The sequence below is a fragment of the Sinocyclocheilus grahami genome, unplaced genomic scaffold, assembly GCF_001515645.1.
Source record: "Sinocyclocheilus grahami isolate Dianchi unplaced genomic scaffold, SAMN03320097.WGS_v1.1 scaffold73.1, whole genome shotgun sequence".
Lineage (NCBI taxonomy): Eukaryota > Metazoa > Chordata > Actinopteri > Cypriniformes > Cyprinidae > Sinocyclocheilus > Sinocyclocheilus grahami.
In genome coordinates this window covers 1,045,257-1,067,433 of record NW_015505252.1, presented here as the reverse complement: position 1 = coordinate 1,067,433, position 22,177 = coordinate 1,045,257, and the positions used below count along the sequence as shown (strand labels likewise).

General features: G+C 33.3%; 1 protein-coding gene across 1 annotated transcript in view; it reads right to left on the bottom strand.

The window, feature by feature from the left end:
• The window catches only part of LOC107585686 (dymeclin-like), an 80,261-nt gene that overhangs the window by 8,655 nt on the left and 49,429 nt on the right, over positions 1–22,177 (bottom strand). Inside the window, exons 12-14 of the mRNA XM_016272815.1 lie at positions 21,596–21,701; positions 8,496–8,678; positions 5,368–5,481 (exon numbers count right to left, since the gene is read on the bottom strand). Of these exons, the coding sequence (XP_016128301.1) occupies positions 5,368–5,481; positions 8,496–8,678; positions 21,596–21,701 (403 nt within the window). The remainder of the gene's footprint in view (positions 1–5,367; positions 5,482–8,495; positions 8,679–21,595; positions 21,702–22,177) is intronic.

The following is a 22,177-nucleotide window of genomic DNA, read 5'->3' as shown; positions in this document are numbered from 1 at the left end:
TATTTAATATATATATATATGTGTGTGTGTGTGTGTGTGTGTGTATGTATATATATAAAAATTCTAATACAAAATATTTAATAATGTTGAATATAAAATATTAATTAATTCAAAATATATTATTTATAAAGATAAAATGTATATATATATATATATATATATATATATATATATATACACATACATACACACATACTTTAATTTATAAATTACATACATTTAATTTTATAAATAATATATACAATTGAACATATATAAATATCATATATTAAAATAAAAATTATAACAAAATTAAATTGCAACTTGTAGCAACAAAACATCTTCAAAATCACAATCCAATCAAAATAAAGTCCCATTTACATAATTTTCTGCTTATTTCCACTCGTTTCTCTCTCAATTATGGCACACTACAGAATGTAAACATGTTTGATGACCTTCAGACAAATAAAACCTCCATGATCATGAAGTGACTCAAAAGAATCAAAACATTAAAGAGGAAATAAAGCGGTGCTGGGATTCACATGAGTTCCACTGAGGGCAGATGTAAACCCAGAGCTATTTAAACTCTCAGATGTTCTCTGAACTGAAGTCTTGCGTTAAACTCTTCTCTGTTCTCAAACACACACACACACACACACACACACACACACACACACACACAGACATGCCCCCCCTGCGGGGCCCCAGTGTTTCCTGGGAAAAGAAGGGCCAGACAGTGCCCGGGCAGAATTGGCTCATGGTTGGCTGCACTCCAAGGTCACCAGTCAGCTTGGCCCTGGTTTGCAGCAGTCAGAGCCTCAGAGCAGAGACGTTTCACTAACACACACACACACACACACACACACACACACACACACACACACACAGAGAGAGAGAGAGAAAACGGACACTGATTATTTTACGTAAGAATGCAAACGCTCATATATTAAACACACACAATCATTCTGTTTGAGCTGAGAGAATGAGAGAGGGTTACTCACTCGTGTCTGATTCAAGACATATACTGATAAGAATTTCTGCAAAAGTGGATATTACACATCCATAATGGAGTCAAAATGTTGCTCCACAGGCAAGTTGTTAGATTAGAATGTAAGATTGTTTTTTTCCCTTTAAAATAACATGCAATGGTAAATTTAGCAAATAAAAATAAGTAAATAAATAAAAGACCAGAATCATTTAGACTACTGTTCAAAAGTTTGGGGTCAATAAGATTTTTTGTTGTTGTTGTTTAAAGAAATGAATACTTGTATTCATCAAGGATGCATTAAATTGATCAAAAGTGACAGTAAAGACATTTATAATGTTATAAAAGATTTATATTTCAAATAAATGCTGTTCTTTTGAACTTTCTATTTACCAAATATCCTGAAAAATAAAATGATTGACAAATTCCAGAAAATATGAAGCAGCTCAATTGTTTTCAACATTGATAATAATCAGAAATGTTTCTTCAGAATGATTTCTGAAGGATCATGTGACACTGAAGACTGGAGTAATGATGCTGAAAATTCAGTTTTGATCTCAGAAATAAATTACATTTTATAAAATATATTCATATAGAGAAAATATATTTTAAAATGTAAAAATATTTTAATTTTTTAAAATATATTTTTGATCAAATAAATGCAGCCTTGGTGAGCAAAAGAGACATTTATTAAAAAAATCTAACCAATCTCAAACATTTATTATGAAATTAAACCAATTTTAGGTTGATTTAAATCAAAATGACCCTAGAAGCATAGATTAAGAATGTCAAAATAATTAGGCTTTTAAATGCATTAAGAAAGCATCCAAAAAACCTCATTGAGAAAGCAGTCTCCTTCATGACAAGTTAAGTGTCATATCTGAGCGAGTATTTCAAAATGCATCCAAAAGTCTTATGAAAGCATGTCTGAGTGTGTGTTACGCTGATGTGGCCCTCCCTCACAGGAGCCACGGTGTCTCTGTCTTATCACTGCGCAGCACACACACAACAGAGCACTAGCCAAACAACAAATTCCACCGCCTCTGTCACTCCGTCCACGTCACACACGGCTGTCGCTGCTCCTATTCAACACTGAAGAGGGAGAGAGAAAGAAAACAGCAGAGACAGAAAGAGGTAGAGCTCTGCGCAGACAGGCAGTCTGGCCCTTCACGCTTCCATTGTTTGTTTGTGTGTGTGTGTGTGTGTGTGTGTGTGAGAGAGAGAGTGTGTGTGTGTGAGAGTGTGTGTGTGTGAGTGTTTGTGGTGGAATAAGGGCCGTCTGTACCAGGGCCGAGGGTACGGAACATCCCTCAAGCACACAGATGCTCTCTTGGGACTCTGATTCTGATAAGAGTTGCCCACTGCATGCTTGAGTGAGTGTGAGTGTGTGTGTGTGTGTGTGTGTGTGAGTGTGTGTGAGTGTGTGTGAGTGTGTGTGTGAGTGTGTGTGAGTGTGTGTATGTGTGTGAGCGCGTGAGTCTGGATGTCTAGACAATCATTTTTCAATCCCAGTCCTGGGGACGCCCAGGACACAAACACAACACACACAGATAAATTGAAAACGTACGGATAGGAATGCACACACACGCCAATAAACCACTAGAGAAAACCTAGCAGAAATTAGAGATGCAAGACTATGCATTTTTTAAAGTCAACAGCAGACAGTAGAACCCACAGACAGTCATTATTTTACAGGCTTTCATAGAAAAATGTATAACATAATTATACTTATAATTAAAACATTTTTGTAAATATATGTATATATGAAAAGTATATATAATTATATATTTAAAATATATATTTGTAGCATTAGCAAAAAATACATTGTATGGGTCAAAATTATCGATTTTTCTTTTATGCCAAAAATCATTAGGATATTAAGTAAAGATCATGTTCCATGAAGATATTTTGTAAATTTCCTACCGTAAATATATCAGAACTTCATTTTTGATTAGTAATATGCGTTGGTAAGAACTTAATTTGGACAAATTCAAAGGTGATTTTCTCAATATTTAGATTTTTTTGCTCCCTCAGATTCCAGATTTTCAAATATTGTCCTATCTTAACAAACCATATATCAATGGAAAGCTTATTTATTCAGCTTTCAGATGATGTATGATGTATTTAAAAATGACTGGTTTATGACTGGTTCTGTGGTTCAGGGTCACATATATGCATTTATGTACTCATAAATTATTGTATATTTTTATAAAAACAAATTTGCCAAAATATGTATTTATAAAATTAAGTGTATTTGTAAATTATATAAACTTATAAAAACAGATTTTCTATTTTTTTTGACAAATCGACACACACAGTACATACTTATAAAAAAAATTATATTTTTTTTTACAAATTAATATTTTATGTGTGTGTGTATATACTGACTGTTTCTCCCATGACATTCAGTGACTGACACAGGGGCGGAGCCATCATTTCAGAAGCGAGGGGTACAGAAATGTCATATATAAAAATACTTTTTATTTTTTTTGACTAATTTGTTTACAGATATATACATATTTTTCACTGAAGGTTGAACGCTCAAAAACAGGCCAAAGCCGCCCATCTGAATGTGTTTGAAAGGGGATGAATTCAAAGACGTAACGTATCTGGGCTGATTTTATTGTGAAAACAGCTGCTTGAAACACCAAACTAAACACAAAGAAATCTAGATGAACTAGTCAGCCACACTCAAGTGTAACTGGAAAACAGATCTGGTCTCTCTGCTACAATGCCGCTTATTCTTCATCCACACCAAGTAAGTTGTATACCATTGTATACACTGTAAACCAGTGACAAGAACGTCTAGCTCCTCATAATGCTGTTCACACCGAGATGATCAGACAATATCCATCAGCCCATCCATGAGCGATCTCTATCGGCCCTCGTCCTCATTCATCTGCTCATTAACATGATGGATGCCGTCTGTGAGATCCGAAACACTGAACATGTGAAAGAACACGCAATTACACAGCAGACCAATGGCACATACCGGCCACTTTTCCACTGATTTAGGGCGATCAGAGGGGATTGTGGGTAAGGATGGGAAGTAACGAGACGCTCGGCGGAGATTTATTCCGGTCTTTCAGGCCGTATATCAGAGACAGATCTGTGTGATTTCCTGTTCTTCTGCAGATGTCATTAGCGCGTGTGTTATAAAGCGTAATGAATGGCCCTGAAGGAGTCGTTTGTGATAATGAAGACGAGGCCTAACCTGCTCTCAAACATGATCGCTTGCGTGTTGAGACACCCACTACTCGCTGCAGACAAACTCCTTCCTGCAGCTGATCAGATCAAGCACAGCTTCATTCACCAACATGCAGGTACAACATATAGCAAACACTGCCAAATGGCAAATAAGAACCCAAAACATTAACTCTAACTTTATTGTGAAGAAGTACATATTTACACACACACATATCTATCGATCTATCTATATATATACACACACACACACACACATACACGTATGTGTATGTGTATATATTTTTTTATTTTATCTTTTTAAAACTTTATATAATAATTATTAGTTTTTCTCAAAAATGTTTTAATTGAAAAACAAAAATAAAAAGCATATATAATGCATAGATAAATATTAATTAATTACTAAATGAACAATGTCATGAAGGATTTAATTAAAAGAATATATATACACTGTACATATATATATATATATATATATATATATATATATATTAGTTTTTCTCAAAAAAATATTTTAATTGAAATAAATAAATCAATCAATCAATTAACAATCCATATATAAATATAGTATACACATGTATATTTGTTCTGCAGTATTACATTTTTAAAAAAATTATATATTCTAATCTGTTAATAATATATATATATATATATATTGTCTGAATACTTTCCGTACCCACTGTATATATATATATATATATATATATATACATATACATTCTCTAAAAAGTTTTTTTTTAAGGACTAAAAATGCAAATTAACTTTTTTCACTCGCTAAATTAATTAATCTACTACTGTGTTGTGTTTTTGTTTCAATGGAATATTGCAAAACACAAGGTTGTTCAGAAATCTTGCTGATTTATTTATAAAATCATTATTAATAATTTTTACCATGGTAACACCTGATGTAAGTGTGCACAGATGGCAGTTGTGTGATACAGTCAGATGGTGAATTATTAATCCAACGTGTCTTAAAAGAATTTGTTTTCCTCTCTCTAGGAGGAAGTGAAATGTCACGGTTCCATATTTAGATGCAGCCAGATATTTTGTTTTGAAAATGGAACAAATATCAGAGTGGAGAGGTCAGACGGGTGGAGTGGTGGAAAGCGGGTCGATGACGCCAGATAGACAGCGTTTGTTGGCTTAGAGTGTTTCTGTGAAGTTGTGAATGTATTAAACACTAATATCTGTGTGCTTACCTTCAGACGCTCTTTAGGGAGGGCCGCCGCACCTTTCTTGATGACCTCTTGAACTCTCTCCACTGACAGGTCACTTCCTGCCTGCTCCAGTCGCTGGCTGAAGAATCCAATCACCTGCCACACATACACACATATATATACACACACAGTCAATGCCACAACATCAGTGCAATGACAGGAATGCAGTAAACACTGAAATAATGATGTTTGCACAGTGTGTGGGATACGACATCCCACAATGCACTGTGTGACTTGACCTTCAAGCTCAAGAGTGATGAATGAATAAAAAAATAAAAAACCATCAAATGACGTTTTAACATCTGGACTCATCTGAGTGTCATTTGAGTGACATTTGGATAAAATTACAGCATATTGATTATCTATTTATAATGTAAGTTTCATTTTTAATTGCTTAAAAATATACATTTTTATATATAAAATGTAATGTATATTAACATTAGAATATTAATTTATATATAAATTAGGTTTTATATACCATTTTTGATCAATTGAAAACTATTTCATTCATAAAAGTATTAGTTATATATATATTAATAGCTTTATTATTATATTAATCATATTAATTGTGTTTTGCGCTAATTAAAATATGGATTACATTTTTTTTTATTAAATAAAACATCACTTTATATAAATATACATTTATTTTCATATATCATTTTAATCAATGAAAATATAAATTTTACATGCAACATTTTAATATGAAACATATCATTATATCAATATTATACATATAGATATAATTTCTTTATTTTTTTATATTATATACTAATATTACTTTTATTATATTATTTAATATTAATTGCGCTTTTGATTGCACATTTGTGCTCATTAATATATTATATATAATATTTTTAAATATCAAAATATCTTAGCAACATGCCAATGTCAAATTCTACAGGAATCAACTGTGATCTTCGTATATGTATTACACTGTATACTGTATAACAAATACTGTATATATTTCTGACACATTTGGATGCCGACAATGTCAGTGTATTATACTGTTTGTAATACTCACTTTCAATTTCTGAATTTTGGAAATTTCACATTCTATCTTCTTCAGTATGCAGTATATAGTACATAGTGTACAGTATACTAGTATTCTATTCATTCAGCCTCTCTCGGGTTTTGGATGAATATTTCAAGCGATCTGCGGGTGTATTTTATTCTGCGGTGTGTGTTTAAGGCTGCAGTGAGTCATGAAACATTAATGCACCAGTGTGTGCGTTTAAACAGGGAATTTACTTCCTGACTTCTGTAGATTACCCAGAACCCCCCTGGGCTACTACAGCACAATATAACTGCAGCAGGTCCAGTGCAAATCTCTGCATCTACAGCATACGAACGTTTGCACTGAGGGCTTTGTTTTGAATTACACCGATACGAGAACAATGCTTCTAAGCAAAAGCGAAAGCTCTGTTCCTGTCCAGTGAGCTGCCTACCTAGGCAACATATTTAGGCATCATAAGCACAGTACTGTGGCAGTACAACGGTACAGTGATGGTAACAGATGGTAGAGTACAATGGTAGGTTTTTTTTAACCGTTTGTTGTTGTTAAAAGATACATTGTTTTTAACAAATTCAAAAGCAGTATTGCAGGTATACTTCGCAGATGACACAATCCCACAATGCAGAGTGACACACACACACACACACACACACACACACACACACACAGGGGCAACACAACTGCATCATCTCTGTGTTTCTGCCTCTTCATCTCTCTGTAGCCACAACATATACATTTCAAGCATCATATTTAAGCATGTTTGATGGAGTACAATGGTAGGTTTTTTTTAACCGTTTGTTGTTGTTAAAAGATACATTGTTTTTAACAAATTCAAAAGCAGTATTGCAGGTATACTTCGCAGATGACACAATCCCACAATGCAGAGTGTTTAACTATGTTTTATTCATAGCTAAAAGGTATGAATACAAAACAGTTCCATCTCCTTAAACAACTATTTCACTCAATATATGTGTTTTGTGCTCATTAAAACAAGGATTTTAGTGTTTATATATAATATTTAGTAGAATAAAACACCATTTATTTAGTTTTTTTAAATAATTCATAAATACATTTTTATAGATCATTTTTAATTCATGTTTATACATTAATTTAATTTTAGATTTTAAACTATGAATTACATATATTTTGAATACATTTTTAGATTTGAGAATTTAGATTTATTTTTAATTGCTTAAAATACTGATTGCATATATACATTTCTTATAAATAATTTTTAATAGATAAAGCATAATTTTATTTATAATTGTTATGTTCATATAAAAAAAATTATAAATAAATAACAAATATATAATATAAAAACAACTCACTATATTAATCTATTTCTACTGTGTGAAGTGTTTTCTTTTTTAAATTAAATATTGCAAAACACGTTGGTTTAGAAATATTTATTTTGCTGATTATTCATTAATAAAATTATTATTAAAATTTTTTACCATGGTAACAATTTATTTTCATATATAATTTTAAACAATTACATTATGCATTTTATATATAAAATTAGTTTTTATACTTTTTAATAGATTAAAACAAATAGAGATTTTAAATATAATATTTTATATATTATTTTAATGTACAAATATATTACATAATATATTTAATACTTTTATCAATGTCACGTCAATGTTACACTTAACTAGCATCAACTGTGAGTTTGTATGCTTTGTATATTTATTCTTCATTATTTGTGTGGCTCATGTGAATTAACATTAACAGAGTTGCTGCCTATGGAGAATATTTCAAATCAGTAACTTGTAAGGTTCCGTTTCAGTTAGGATGTGGCCTTAGAAGGCAGCTGTATATGTAGACACTAGAGTACTTGGAAGAGAGCAGGAACACAGAGTCATCAATGTTACACTTAACTAGCATCAACTGTGAGTTTGTATGCTTTGCATATTTATTCTTCATTATTTGTGTGGCTCATGTGAATTAACATTAACAGAGTTGCTGCCTATGGAGAATATTTCAAATCAGTAACTTGTAAGGTTCCGTTTCAGTTAGGATGTGGCCTTAGAAGGCAGCTGTATATGTAGACACTAGAGTACTTGGAAGAGAGCAGGAACACAGAGTCATGTCTCACCGTGTCGAGGTTCTGCATGATATCCTGGAAGGACGGATGCGATCTGAACTGCTCGAAGAGCTCCCGCTTGTAGAGCAGCGCGTACAGCAGGTTTGGGTTGTGATGGAGCGAGTTACTCAAACAGGAGTTTATAATCTCCAGCATCATTCTGATCACCTCCTCGATGACGTTCAGATCCTGAGCCTGAGGGAGAAACAGAGTCATGATGCTGAAAATGCAGCTTTGATCACAGCAATAGATTACTTTTCACTATATATTCACATAGAAAACAGCTATTTTAAACCGTAATAATATTTCACAATATTACTGTATTTTTGATCAAATAAATGCAGCCTTGGTGAGCAGAAGAGACTTCTTTCAAAAACATTAATAAATGTTGCTGAACATAAACCACAAACTTTGATGGCCAAACATGCTGTTTATTAAGGCCGAGTACAGCACACTGTGTGTGTGTGTTAAATGGGTTATCGTTTCCCTGTGCTCTGCTGCAGTCTGGGCCGTAATACTTTTTCTAGGTCACACACACGTGTGTGTGTGTGTGTGTGTGTGTTGTTATCAGCCTTTACAGAGAGTCTGGAGTCACTGTGTGACCACCAGTCTTTACATCAGCAGTTTGTTCAATGCAAACCAGAAAAATCACACACACAGATATTCGCCTTAACCTGGGGTTAAAACAGGGCTAATTGTGATTGTAAAGCATTATATTTTATAAAAATAAAAGTATATTATATACTATAAAAATTATATATAAAATATAAAACGAAATGAAAAAATGTAAAAAGAAAAAAGAAAAGAATAAAAAGAAAACAAATAAGAAAAGCAAAGAGAAAGAACGTATATAAATATAAATAAATATTAAAAATTAACAAATAATTAATAATAAAGTAAAAACTAATTAAAAGAAAAAAATAACAAGAAAAAGAAAAAAGGGAAAAAGAAAAAGAGATCCAGAAAAAGAGAAAGAATTTTTAAAAAAAAATAGAAAAGAAAAGAAAAGAAGAGAAAGAAAAGAGATACTAAGTGATTCATAGTCACTGCTTCAAAGAGTGTAATTCTAAAACGCACAACATAATATGTCATTATACTGTTTAAACATTTGAACATAAACGGGTATTATGTATTATAGCTCTGGCACCTGTTATTTATAAAGAAGAAAATATCTTTACAACTTATTTTATATACATTAAGTGTTAGCAAAGATTCTTCTCTTCAGTGACACAATGCATTTGACAACTGAATGATTGAAAAGCATGCTTTTTTATTCTTTTGAGACAAAGACTCATGTACTGCAGCATGTCACGTTTCTGAAGAGCCTTCAGTCTCTGACCTTTGACCTTCTCATTTCCCTTTCTCCCACTGTCCTCCTCTACAGACTCTCTGCCTGCAGCCATCGGCCTCCTCTTCATGTTATTCACCCGTTCCTGTTTCTGAGCTACAAATCTCTCTGGACAAAAGCAAGTCAATGGAACAGAATGTGCAAACTGGTTTCCATAGCAACACACACACACACACACACATCAAACGCTCTTTGAGTGGATGCTAACTGAAGTGATTTTAGGAAATGACAGATCAGGAAAGCTTGAAAAAGAGCCTGGGAATGTACAAAAATACAGAACTTTATGGATTTCGCTTCAATGACTGACAAACAAGCCCGTGGAAAGGCAAAGGGGTTCTTAGAAGGCTCGCCAGTCGAACCAACTCTGAACCAGCACCCGGTTCATGCTGGTGCAAAAGAGATCTGACAAACATCCAGATCAGATTTTACATTGTGCTTCCAGTGGAAGCAAGAAAAGACGCCGCAGGTTAAAGACTTCAGCTCCAGAGTCAGAGACATACAGTACATGAGTAAAACACTTCAGACTGAATGAGTCTCGCAGCAGCACCAGCGACGGGCAAACGCCAGCAGAACGACGGCTTTACTGCAAAGACACCAGGATTTGGCAAGATGGTGGCCTTGTAAACCTGCTCCATGATTACTGCGGTTAGTGCGCTGTCTGAGACGCACGCAGATTAATTCCTCTGGAAACACACACACACACACACACACAAGTAAACTGCCTTCAGTGTCCCCATACGCTACCATCTGTTAATACCTGAACACTGGAGACAGAAAAAACACCATTCTTGATCTCGGGTCACAATTAAAGGCAAAATCTGACCCCAACGCATGATGCAAGACAAAGAAAACATACTCTTATATCAGCTCTCCATGGAAACCTTGACCCCAGTGTTGCTGCATTAAAGCAGAAGTGTGTTATTTTGGTGCCTCTAGTGGCAGCAAGAAGAACTGCAAAAATAATGACTGTTTTCAAACAGGTTCCCTGAAAAACCAGCATCAAGTACAGAGCACTTGCAATACTTCTAGCCTTAAAATTAGGGATGAGTTGAAGTTCAAACAAAAGTAAATATAAATGTCAAGAATGACAGACATTTCAAGAGATCTCAGGCCATTTTGAGATCTGAAAAAGAAAGAAAGAAAGAAAGAAAAGAGAGTAAAGCAGAGAAGAAAAGAAAAAAAAGAAAAGAAAAGAAAAAGAAAAAAGAAAATATTATAAAAGGAAAAGAAAAAAATGAAAGAAAGAAAGGTAAAAAAAGAAATATATATGATTAAAATTACACAAAATAGAAGAAAATAAAACAAATAGAAAAATAGAAAAAGGAAAAGAGAAAGAAAAGGAAAAATAAAAGCAAAAGAAATGAAAAAGAAAAGAAACAAAAGAAAACAGATAAAAGGTAAAGAAAAAGAAAAAGAAAAAGAAAAGAAAAATAAACAAATAAAATAGATGAAAATAAAATAGAAAAGTAAATTAAGTGTCAAGAAAGAAAAAGACGGAAAGAAAGAATTAAAACGAAAAAATAAAAGAAAAAAAGGGGAAAAAACGAGAAAGAAAAATTAATAAAAGAAAAATTAAAAGAAAAGATCTACAAAAAAACTAAAGAAAAAATAAGAGGGAGAGAAAAGAAATTAAACCGAGAAAAATAAGACAACAATGCTAAGGCATTAAAGCTGAAATATGTAACTCTGGCGCCTACAGTTGCAGCAAACAGAACTGCAAAAATAATGACTGTTTCCAAACAGGTTTCCTGAAAAACCTGTATCAAGTACAGAGGGCTTACAATACTTCTGGCCTTAAAACTAGGGATGAGTTGCACCAAACAAAATACATAAATTAAAATACAAAAACGGAAAGAACAAAAGACAATTCACATTATAATCTCATTCGGATTTATTTCAATGGTCTGAATGTTGAGTTTGCTGTTGTTGCGTTGATGAAATCAGCCCAGACGAAAGCCCCCGCTCTGGGTCGTGTTCCTCACACCTTCCCCTACCAACAGACGGAGAAAATTCCTGCCCCGGTTCCCATGACGACCCCCTACATGTCGGAAAAGATCTGCGGACGCAGCAGTTGGGAATATTAACGGGGTGGGAGACCGTCGCCACCGTTATTAACCGAACTTAAGTAGATACTTATGAAACAAACACGCAGGACGAAATCAGACCAGACCTGGAAATACTCGTCTAGACCTTAGATTCGCAAACAAACAGGTCGCAGGTCCGTTCAAACGGCTAAACGACGTCGCTAAGTGATGTTCAGAGTAAAATGTGGGCTGTGAAGCAAAGCCAGTGAAGAAGCACTGGGAAACCAGATCAAACTACAACCTAGAAAGAAGCTGGAGGTGTCTAGACAGAAACAGGGAGTGATAATTAGACGAGAAGAACGTAGGAGTGAATTAGGGATGAGAGGATCTGCTCTACAGTACAGACTAATGAGATTACACACACACACACACACACACAGAAAGAGAGGGGAATTCAGGTCAGATGTTAATGTGTGAACAACCTGACTGTGTGGAAAGGCAGACGAATTTTTAACAAATCCTACACATAAAAACACACACACACCTTCAGACTCAAAGAGCTGCAGTAACTAATTTAAGGCTCTTCTAATCATCTAGTCTAATCATCTACACACAGACTTGCTGTGCGTCATCAGCAAGGTTACATATATCAGCGTTGGCTAATATCAGTCTGATTTTTTTATCTATCTGTACAGACTATACTACAGAACTATACTGTTCAAAATTTTGGGGTCAACTGCTTTTTGGAAAGAAATTAATATTTATATTCAGCAAGGGCGCAGTAAATTGATCAAAAGTGACAGTAAGGACATTTAAATGTTTCAAAAGAATTCTATTTCAAATAAATGCTGTTCTTTTGAACTTTCTATTCATTAAATAATACTCAATCACAGTTTCCACAAAATATTGGGCAGCACAACTGTTACCAGCGTTAATAATAATCATAAAAGTTTCTTGAGCAGCAAATCAGCATATTAGAATGATTTCTGAAGAATCATGTGACACTGAAGACTGAGTAATGATGCTGAAAATTCAGCTGGGCATCACAGAAATAAATTACATTTTACTATATATTCAAAACATTTATTTTAAATTGTAATAATATTTCACAATTTTATCTGTATTTTTGATCAATTCAATGCAGCCTCTGTGAGCAGAAGAGACACAAAATCTTACTGAACCCAAACTTTTGAATGGTAATGAATACAAAAATTGTGTTAAACAGTTATCCAGTTACTTCTGCTGTATTATATCACAATTTGATGCTTGAATTCAATTGAAACATGTAAAAAATGGGCTGTAGCTCCATTTTTATTTGAATCAGTCCAATCAAGCCAATATAGAGTCAGAGAAACTGGGATATTATTGTTAACTAAAGCTAAAACCATAAAAAAAAATTATTAGTTGAAATAAAATAAAGGTTAAATAAAATAAAACAAAATATGAAAAAAAAATTACTTATTTTATTTCAGCTGATTGCCAAGGCAACATTTCTCATTTCCACTCCATTCAACTGAAATAAAAATAATAAAACTATACAGGCATATTAAAAAGAAACAAAAACTTATAAAATGACAAAAACACACAACATTACTAAAACATTTATTTAAATGGGAAATTGTTTATTTTATTTTTTATAAAAATATAAAAACAAAAACACTCTAAAATATAATAGTATCTCAATGACGCTAAAGCAGCACTGCAGGGAAAGATGGTTTTGAAATTGAAATCAAGTGTGCGTGCATTGAGAAACAGACAGAAATGAACAGGAAGTGCACATGCATCCAGTTCCAGACAGTCATTAGTCATCCAGTGAGAGAGATGTCTGTGTGCATACGTGCATGAGTGTGTGTGTGTGTGGTCTAATGATCAGCTAATGACTGTGATGTCAATACTGTCTAAGCCAGAAAGAGGCAAACTCACATCTCCATGGTTACAGGCCCTTACACTCTCAAACAGAGGTCAGGGGGCAAAGGTCAGGGCAAGAAAATCAGCCGAGAGAAACATGAACGGTCGGCATGGCAACACTCAGGTAAATCACAGAACAAATGGAGATTCATCTTCAAGGTGAATCAGAAACAAAGCGAATCTTTTGGTGCTTTGCTGAGATTTGAACACGGCTCTTCTGATTTACACTACCCGGGTTGACGCATTATGATCAGCTGGATTACATATTGCATTTTGAAGGACGAGAACTGTTCTGCGTTCAAGAAAACGGCCTCAGCGTCACCCGTCTGTAAACACTCCAGCTGCTGCCGTGGCTATCAAAAGAGCCTTTAAACGAGAGATGAGACGGGCATCACACAATCGTGAGGAGACAGATGGAGAGGAAAAGAAGGGCAGAGGAAGCGATGAGCAGAAAGACTGTGTCTTTAGGGAGACGGTAAATGGGTCATTTTCTGACCTGTATTAAGTCACAGAGACATCCCATAATCACGGCACAGAGAGCAGCGCCAGCAGACTGACTCTCTTTGTACAGATCACAATTATTAGAGGTAAAAGCAAAACTAAAATTATAAAAAAAATAAAAAACTGCAACAAAATGACTAAAACTTTTAAATTAATATGAAAACATAAAATAAAAACAAATTCAAGATATAAAAAAATATATTTAACATAAAAATACAAACTAATTCATATGAATATGAATACATATGAAAGATTATTAATAAAATAACATTAATGAAAACAATAATAGTATCTCAATGACACTAAAATAACAATGATACAGAATGATACAAGTGAAACCTACAGAGAGACAGAGAAAGTGTCTAAAACTGAAACTAAAAATCATTAAAAAATTGCTCCTTGAAATAAAATAAACATGTTTTAAATAAAACTTTATTTCAGCTAACTGCCAGGGCAACATTTCACATTTTCACTTGAAATAAAAGAAAAATTCAAAATATGATTTACTAATTCGAAATATTAATAAAAACTGTAAAAGTATCTTAATGATACAATAATAACACTGGTACAGAAGTGTGAAACATCCCAGCACTGATGGAAACCGCAGGGCATCAATGAGACCCAGAGGAACATGACGAGACGCCACATATGTGCTGCAATTCTAATTAACACTGAGAGCCATTAAACGCACACACATTTACACAATAATGTGCAAACACATCTAACACATGTGGTGCACAGAAATGATGTCACATGGGTTTATGTGATCATTACAATCACAGCTTATAACTCATTTAGATTTACAGCAATTACTGAGTCACTCAGATATAAATAAATATCTGAATACATGTTTAATATCCAGTGAATATGGCCCAGAAGTCTCGACAGACATTTCTCAGGCTTGTAGAAGATTTCAGGAATTTATTTATTTATTTTTCTGTCAAGTAAAGAACACCAAAAATAATTTCGTTTTTCAAGCAGAAACGGCTTCAAGTTACTAATAGTGAATTAATCTCGAGCTGATATCTCTGTGCATGTCGACTGCTTTATGTTTCTGAGCACAGCTCATCCAGAGCTGGCGATATCCGTTTCATCAGATGTTATAAAAGCTCTGTATGTACAGACACACATCTACATCGGTTCCCATAGAATGAAGGAAATCCCATGGCGATAACAGTGACAGCAGACGAAAACAGTGTGCGCGCGAATGTTGTTTGTCTTATAAGATATGACAGAGGAAAGGCTTACAAAATCAAATGTAGTCTAAACTGGTGCTTGATAACTGCAGTTTAGGACATCCTTCCCATAAAAGTCTGAGAAACGGAGCCCCCCAGAGCCGGAGTCCAATCATGCCAAGACTGAAGAAAAGGCGGTTCTGGGAAAACTGGCAATGCACGGGTCTCTTAAAGCTGCTGCTGGGATAATGTCCTCACAAAGTCCACTTTACACAACAACAACTCAAAGGGCCAAAAAAATAAAAATTTGCTTCCATAAGTGCAATAATGACACTCAATGCCATGTGCATTTAATGGACCAATGCTCTACTTGTCTGATTCTAATAGTCACACTGCACAGCTATTTAATCACTTTACTTTGTATGTCCATCTATAAAAAATTTTTTTTTTTAAATAGGATTTATTTATAAAATGTTGAGGTATAGCTATGATGAAAATTACAGGCCTCTCTCATCTTTTTAAGTGGGAGAACTTGCACAATTGGTGGCTGACTAAATACTTTTTTTCCCCACTGTATATATATATATAATTTAAATAACATTTTTATATTTTTAAATATAAAAAGTAATTTATTAGTATGAACTATTTGTTTAAATAACTTCTAAAGCTTCATTACAGGTCTTCATGGCATTATTATTGTTGTTGATGTTATTATTATTATTATTATTTACTTATCATGATTACTATATTTATCATTATTTATTATTATTTATAATTTAAATAACTACAAATTTTACTCAATTAACTTATGGATGATTCAGAGCTTGTGATGCCATATTAACAATAAACAAATGAATAGTTTAATTGATTAGTATGAATTTTACTCTTTTAAATAACTTTTAAAGCTTCATTAGAGATCTAGAAGCATTATTATTATTATATTAATGAAAAACAAAAACATTATAATAATAACAATAACAAGAAAAAACATTTGTAAAACCATTTTTTTAAAACCTTTTTTTTTTTTTTAAACCATGTATTTGATAATATTTTATTACAATGAATTATATTTTAAGAACTTCTGAATGATTCAAGATAGCATAAAGATGCTGAATCAAATGACTCTGTGTGTTGAAATATGCTCTCAAAAACCAGGAATAAGACTTGTAAATGAGGACTGCAATGCACTGCTTGTTTTTAGTGGGTAGGTTATGCAGTGTCAGCATTGAGTGGAAGTGCGGTGGAAACTGCTGGAAGAGGGAGTGAAGATATTCAGACAGATGGACAGACGAAGAGGAGTAGATGTGTATGGAAGGAGAGAGAGACACAAAGCAGGGGTGCGGGGCTTAATCAGGACAGCAGACAGCAGTCTGACCCACCCAGACACACAGCAGACATCTGCAAGGCTCCGGCCTCAGGCTGTTTGTGGAGCAAACACACACACACACACACACTCCCCATCATCTCACACACGTCATTTACATCCCTATTGTCCCACACACCCCACCTCCTCTCTAGGGAGCATCAGAGCAGGTTGGCTGCTGCCCTCTAGGGTCAAACCTACTGACCTAAATGACCTGCACAAACAGCCCCTCCCCCTTTCCTCCAAGCCCTGCCCTTCCTTTATGTCTACTATGTGTCTTTATGTCTAGAAGGACTGTCTGCTGTCTGGAGACACGCACACATTTGGGCATGTCTTTATGCAGATGTAGCACTAACAAAACTCTAAGATCGTGTCAAGTTTGCTGTTTACAACTGGTATTAACATCCGATGATCCAATCACATGCAGAGGCCAAGCAAACATGTATCGGCAGGGTTTGATGCTTACCTGTCTCCAAGGAGCACGTGTGCTCCTAATTTGAAACATTTAATAAAGGGATATATACACAAATATTTTCATTTTTATATATATATTTTTAAAATTAATCATTCAATCCTACTCATTTAAAATAGTTCTTCTTATTAACTACTACTTTTACTCAATAACTTCTGAATGCTTGTGGTGGCACAATTATTAGTAGGGATGCACGATACTGAGCTCCTGTACTCATACTCGTACTCGTTAAAATGCCCCGATACCAAACGCCGATACCACACAGCATGTGATAAGTGCCATATTCAGACAAAGAAACACCGACAACAGAACAACAGACTGCAGAATGGAGTTATTAGAGATTAAGGATATCTACGAAATATATGTATACAATGAATATAATGTTAAGCATTCAGTATTGACTGTATAGCGGATGTGCGTGAGCTGATGAGCAAAGCACGCTGAGTGATTGAGCACGTGGCGGCGCAGATGCGCGAGCTTGTCGAGTGAATATCTCTTTCTCACAGACATCACTGGAAAGTTTGTAGTTCGGTCGGATATGTCAAAAACAAGTAAGTAAAACAATGCACAAGTTAAAAATAAGACCATTTATAGAGGCATTCACTATAAACATCATTTATTTTCAACCGTAGGCATTCACGGCTTTCTGGCGAAAGTGAATCTGGCAGCCTTGTTCCCTGCATTATTACAGCAAAGCGCGTGATTACAGTACTGAGCCTCTGCAATGGAGCAACTCTAATCCTATTAAATTAAGGATGTAACAAAGAAAAAAATTTAACAGTGAAAGTATCAAAAACTTGTAAAATACATTTTAATGGGCATAATTAAGTGTGAAAATAACCGAAGGATATGCAGTCAAACCAAAAATTATTCAGAGACCAGATATAATTTTTGATATTTTTTTACTAGTGGATGCAGGACACTATAATTCATTTATGTAAGTGAGGATAGCAAAATAAAGTAAACAGTGACAAATTATACTTCATACAGTGGACTACCAGTAAAACTGATACAAATTTGGGACCAAAAAATATTCAGACCGAAAAAAATTGAAGTTGAGGTTTGCATGAAGCTGGGTGACAGCATGCCCAGGAGACTACAAGCTGTTGTTAAGGCTAAGGGTCACCCGACTACGTAATGATAGTTGTGTAAATACTGTCATACTAACAGCCGTCTGAATAATTTTTGGTTTATTGTAATTCATTACATACCTTTCTATCAAAGTTATCTGACATTATCAAGCTGAATTTGTTCTGACAGTTTAACTGAGTTCTTGTCATATTTTATTACCATTTTCTAAACTATAGCGAATAAACTGTGATAATGTGAGAAATGTTGAAGGTGTCTGAACAAATTTTGGTTTGACTGTCTCTAGTTGATAAATGAAGTTAACCAACTAACATTATACATACTCTTGGTTTCTGTACCCAATATTTAAAAAATGTACAAAAGGCAATAAAAATATCGGTATCGCCAAGTACTGGAAAAAGTGGTATCGGGGCATCCCTAATTATTAGGTTCAGCAGTACATAGTAAAGCACTAAATTCTTAATTCATTCATTAAAAATTTACATTTACATTTAGTCATTTAGCAAATGCTTTTATTCAAAGCGACTTACAAATGAGGACAATGGAAGCAACCAAACCAACAAAAGAGAAATAATATGCAAGTGCTGTGACAAGTCTCGGTTAGCCTAACGCAGTACACGTAGCAATTTTTTAAAATAAATTTTTAAGAATAAAAAAATAAGGAAATAAAAAATAGAAGGAAAATAGCATATCTAGAGCTAGTTTATTTTTATTTTTTTAATAATAATTCAAAAGAAAACAAGTAGGTAGAATAGAAATAGAATAGAGTTGATAATTAATAAAAATAATAATAATAATAATTTAATTAATATTATTACTCATTACTAATATTATTTAAAAATATACATAATCATATTTTACATTTATTTACACATTTTTACATTCACAAGCCAATGCATTTCATGTATTTGAAGACAAATAAAAAGTACACTAGGTTTATAACTACTTCTGCTTCAAATTGTATTTTTTAATAATTATGGAATTATTTAAACACTGAATAAATTACAAAATATAGTTTATTGTGTAACTGATATATCAATAATAACCAGAAAATAATGCAGGACTTTTAATTATAAACAAGAAAATCTGTTTAAAACTAAATTTTTTAATTTATTCAAACAGACGAGGGAGATAAACTATGCACTCTTACAACCATCTAAAACATATTTCAATATTAACACTGTAAAGTAAACATTATCATAATTGATCAACAGTAAATCATAAGCAAAAAACGCGACTTCTATTTCTGAAAATATCACAGTTAGGAGATTTATAACGAGTGGTTCCCTGCATTATTACAGCAAAGCGCGTGATTACAGTACTGAGCCTCTGCAATGGAGCAACTCTAATCCTATTAAATTAAGGATGTAACAAAGAAAAAAATTTAACAGTGCAAGTATCAAAAACTTGTAAAATACATTTTAATGGGCATAATTAAGTGTGAAAATAACCGAAGGATATGCAGTCAAACCAAAAATTATTCAGAGACCAGATATAATTTTTGATATTTTTTTACTAGTGGATGCAGGACACTATAATTCATTTATGTAAGTGAGGATAGCAAAATAAAGTAAACAGTGACAAATTATACTTCATACAGTGGACTACCAGTAAAACTGATACAAATTTGGGACCAAAAAATATTCAGACCGAAAAAAATTGAAGTTGAGGTTTGCATGAAGCTGGGTGACAGCATGCCCAGGAGACTACAAGCTGTTGTTAAGGCTAAGGGTCACCCGACTACGTAATGATAGTTGTGTAAATACTGTCATACTAACAGCCGTCTGAATAATTTTTGGTTTATTGTAATTCATTACATACCTTTCTATCAAAGTTATCTGACATTATCAAGCTGAATTTGTTCTGACAGTTTAACTGAGTTCTTGTCATATTTTATTACCATTTTCTAAACTATAGCGAATAAACTGTGATAATGTGAGAAATGTTGAAGGTGTCTGAACAAATTTTGGTTTGACTGTCTCTAGTTGATAAATGAAGTTAACCAACTAACATTATACATACTCTTGGTTTCTGTACCCAATATTTAAAAAATGTACAAAAGGCAATAAAAATATCGGTATCGCCAAGTACTGGAAAAAGTGGTATCGGGGCATCCCTAATTATTAGGTTCAGCAGTACATAGTAAAGCACTAAATTCTTAATTCATTCATTAAAAATTTACATTTACATTTAGTCATTTAGCAAATGCTTTTATTCAAAGCGACTTACAAATGAGGACAATGGAAGCAACCAAACCAACAAAAGAGAAATAATATGCAAGTGCTGTGACAAGTCTCGGTTAGCCTAACGCAGTACACGTAGCAATTTTTTAAAATAAATTTTTAAGAATAAAAAAATAAGGAAATAAAAAATAGAAGGAAAATAGCATATCTAGAGCTAGTTTATTTTTATTTTTTTAATAATAATTCAAAAGAAAACAAGTAGGTAGAATAGAAATAGAATAGAGTTGATAATTAATAAAAATAATAATAATAATAATTTAATTAATATTATTACTCATTACTAATATTATTTAAAAATATACATAATCATATTTTACATTTATTTACACATTTTTACATTCACAAGCCAATGCATTTCATGTATTTGAAGACAAATAAAAAGTACACTAGGTTTATAACTACTTCTGCTTCAAATTGTATTTTTTAATAATTATGGAATTATTTAAACACTGAATAAATTACAAAATATAGTTTATTGTGTAACTGATATATCAATAATAACCAGAAAATAATGCAGGACTTTTAATTATAAACAAGAAAATCTGTTTAAAACTAAATTTTTTAATTTATTCAAACAGACGAGGGAGATAAACTATGCACTCTTACAACCATCTAAAACATATTTCAATATTAACACTGTAAAGTAAACATTATCATAATTGATCAACAGTAAATCATAAGCAATTTCTTTTGGCATAAATGCGCAGTATACATTGATCGCCAACTGTTTGTGAAACCATGAGCCTGTAGGATGTGCAATGGTGGTTCATTTTCACAAATTTTTTCAATAAATCATAGAAATTTGACATTTAATAATCATATTAAGTTGTATCGCAAAACCAGCTTTTTTCCAGCTCCAAATTTAAGACCTTTTAAAATTAAAATTAAGACTTTTGTTATAACTATTTAGGACTTTATAAGATTACATTTTGAAAACAAACTGAACTGAAGATTTTTTGTGAATTTTGAATTTTGAAGGATTGACTCACATAGTCGGGCAGAACGGCCGTGTCGTCTGCTCCCAGAGGCCCACGCAAGGACTGGGTCGCCTGCTCCAGAACTTTATTGTGCTTCTTTGACAGCAGAGCAAACAAACTGAGAGAGAAAGACAGAGAGAGAGAGTTAGAACCACAAAGCCTTTCTTGAAATCATTTCTTGAGAGTGTATTCGTCTCGTCTGTCACAGCATCAGCAAGAAATCACAACAGCATGTCACAGTGATGAACCACGCTGTCGCAGCACTGCTGACTTTATTGTGCCTCGCAGATTTTCAGACGTATAAGATCGTAATCTGCACATCTGGCTACGAGATCAAGAGTCACAGCAGAGAAACTGCATTCAAAGGCGATGCTGCACTGACTAAGACTGTTCAGAAATATGTTAAGATATCTTGTTTTGGCAAAAATTCAAAGGCAGAATGACATGCATCCTTCTTGAAGGCAATTCCACAATGCATTGTGCTGAGATTAGAGAAAAATGACAAGAGAAGTTTTAAAAATTAAATATTATTAAAAAAAATTGTGTAATTAAAAACTATATATATATATATATATATATATATATATATATACA